This window comes from Tetrahymena thermophila, assembly GCF_000189635.1.
Source record: "Tetrahymena thermophila SB210 genomic scaffold scf_8254400, whole genome shotgun sequence".
NCBI lineage: Eukaryota > Ciliophora > Oligohymenophorea > Hymenostomatida > Tetrahymenidae > Tetrahymena > Tetrahymena thermophila.
In genome coordinates, this window is record NW_002476183.1 from 1 (window position 1) to 2,475 (window position 2,475).

Here is a 2,475-nt window from a genome sequence, read left to right on the forward strand (position 1 = left end):
TTGGGTAAAAACAGTTTATTTGTTTTTGATTGTGATAATTTTAATTATAAAAACTAATTAAAAACAATAAAGCCCTTTTTTCTTTTTCTTATTATCTTGTTGTTTTTTTTTGTTAATTAAGCTCATCATTTATATTAAACTTTTGTTATTATTATTAATTAATCTTATTATTTCATATTTTTTCTTCATTTTTTCCTTCTAATTAACTATTTAATGATATATTTATTCTTCAATATTTAAAAAGTAACAATTAAATTAATAATCAAGGAGCATCAGGCCTAGGTTCTGGTTTAGCAAAATGCATTAATCTCTCAAATTTGACACTTGAACTTTAGTAAAAACTGTTTATTTGTTTTGGATTGTGATAATTTTAATTATAAAAACTAATTAAAAACAATAAAGCCCTTTTTTCCTTTTCTTATTATCTTGTTGTTTTTTTTTGTTAATTAAGCTCATCATTTATATTAAACTTTTGCTATTATTATTAATTAATCTTATTATTTAATATTTTTTCTTCATTTTTTCCTTCTAATTAACTATTTAATGATATATTTATTCTTCAATATTTAAAAAGTAGAAATAAAATTGGTGCAATGGGTGCATCAGGCCTAGGTTCTGGTTTAGCAAAATGCATTAATCTCTCAAATTTGACACTTTACCTTTCGTAAAAACAGTTTATTTGTTTTGGATTTTTTCTTTTTCTTTTTATTGTGCTTGCTTTTTTTTGTTTTTTTTTTTGTTAATTAAGCTCATCATTTATATTAAACTTTTGCTATTATTATTAATTAATCTTATTATTTCATATTTTTTCTTCATTTTTTCCTTCTAATTAACTATTTAATGATATATTTATACTTCAATATTTAAAAAGTAGAAATTAAATTGGTGCAATGGGTGCATCAGGCTTAGGTTCTTCTTTAGCAAATTGCATTAATCTCTCTAATTTGACACTTTACCTTGGGTAAAAACAGTTTATTTGTTTTGGATTGTGATAATTTTAATTATAAAAACTAATTAAAAACAATAAAGCCCTTTTTTCTTTTTCTTATTATCGTGATGCTTTTTTTTTTTTTTTTTGTTAATTAAGCTCATCATTTATATTAAACTTTTGCTATTATTATTAATTAATCCTATTATTTCATATTTTTTCTTCATTTTTTCCTTCTAATTAACTATTTAATGATATATTTATTCTTCAATATTTAAAAAGTAACAATTAAATTGGTGATGAAGGTGCATCAGGCCTAGGTTCTGGTTTAGCAAAATGCATTAATCTCTCAAATTTGACACTTTACCTTTAGTAAAAACAGTTTATTTGTTTTGGATTTTTTCTTTTTCTTTTTATTGTGCTTGCTTTTTTTTGTTTTTTTTTTGTTAATTAAGCTCATCATTTATATTAAACTTTTGCTATTATTATTAATTAATCTTATTATTTAATATTTTTTCTTCATTTTTTCCTTCTAATTAACTATTTAATGATATATGTATTCTTCAATATTTAAAAAGTGAAAATTAAATTGGTGCAATGGGTGCATCAGGCTTAGGTTCTGGTTTAGCAAATTGCATTAATCTCTCTAATTTGACACTTTACCTTTCGTAAAAACAGTTTATTTGTTTTGGATTGTGATAATTTTAATTATAAAAACTAATTAAAAATCTAAAATTCTTTTTTCTTTTTCTTTTTATCGTGCTTGTTTTTTTTTGTTTTTTTTTTGTTAATTAAGCTCATCATTTATATTAAACTTTTGCTATTATTATTAATTAATCTTATTATTTCATATTTTTTCTTCATTTTTTCCTTCTAATTAACTATTTAATGATATATTTATTCTTCAATATTTAAAAAGTAACAATTAAATTGGTGATGAAGGAGCATCAGGCCTAGGTTCTGGTTTAGCAAAATGCATTAATCTCTCAAATTTGACACTTTAACTTTGGTAAAAACAGTTTATTTGATTTGGATTGTGATATTTTAAATTACAGTGTTTTCTTTTTAAGTAACTCTTTTTTATCAAAAATGCATATTTAGCTGATATTTTAAAAACAATGAATCAAATTTTTCTAAATTAGCGCGAGTCACTTTAAATGAAAATACTGCATAAAAACTAATTAAAAACAATAAAACTCTTTTTCTTTTTCTTTTTATCGTGCTTGCTTTTTTTTGTTTTTTTTTTTTAATTAAGCTTATCATTTATATTAAACATTTGCTATTATTATTAATTAATCTTATTATTTCATATTTTTTCTTCATTTTTTCCTTCTAATTAACTATTTAATGATATATTTTTTCTTCAATATTTAAAAAGTTACAATTCATTTCGTGATGAAGGTGCATCAGGCTTAGTTTCTGGTTTAGCAAAATGCATTAATCTCTCAAATTTGACACTTAACCTTAAGTAAAAACAGTTTATTTGTTTTGGATTGTGATATTTTAAACTATAAAAATGAGTATAAAACAAAAAAGCTATTTGAATT

The 2,475-nt window shown here is 21.3% G+C and overlaps 1 protein-coding gene across 1 annotated transcript; it reads left to right on the forward strand. All coding sequences in view use genetic code 6, as the record gives it.

Annotated features, from left to right (window-relative positions):
* Positions 1–244: 244 nt before the first annotated feature.
* Positions 245–2,427, forward strand: TTHERM_002653513 (hypothetical protein; the record flags this gene model as incomplete). Its single annotated transcript, XM_012799999.1, has 7 exons — positions 245–334; positions 575–664; positions 872–961; positions 1,211–1,300; positions 1,507–1,596; positions 1,848–1,937; positions 2,307–2,427. Coding segments are annotated over 7 exons (661 nt in total), but the record flags the coding sequence as incomplete, so codon positions are not given.
* Positions 2,428–2,475: the final 48 nt, after the last annotated feature.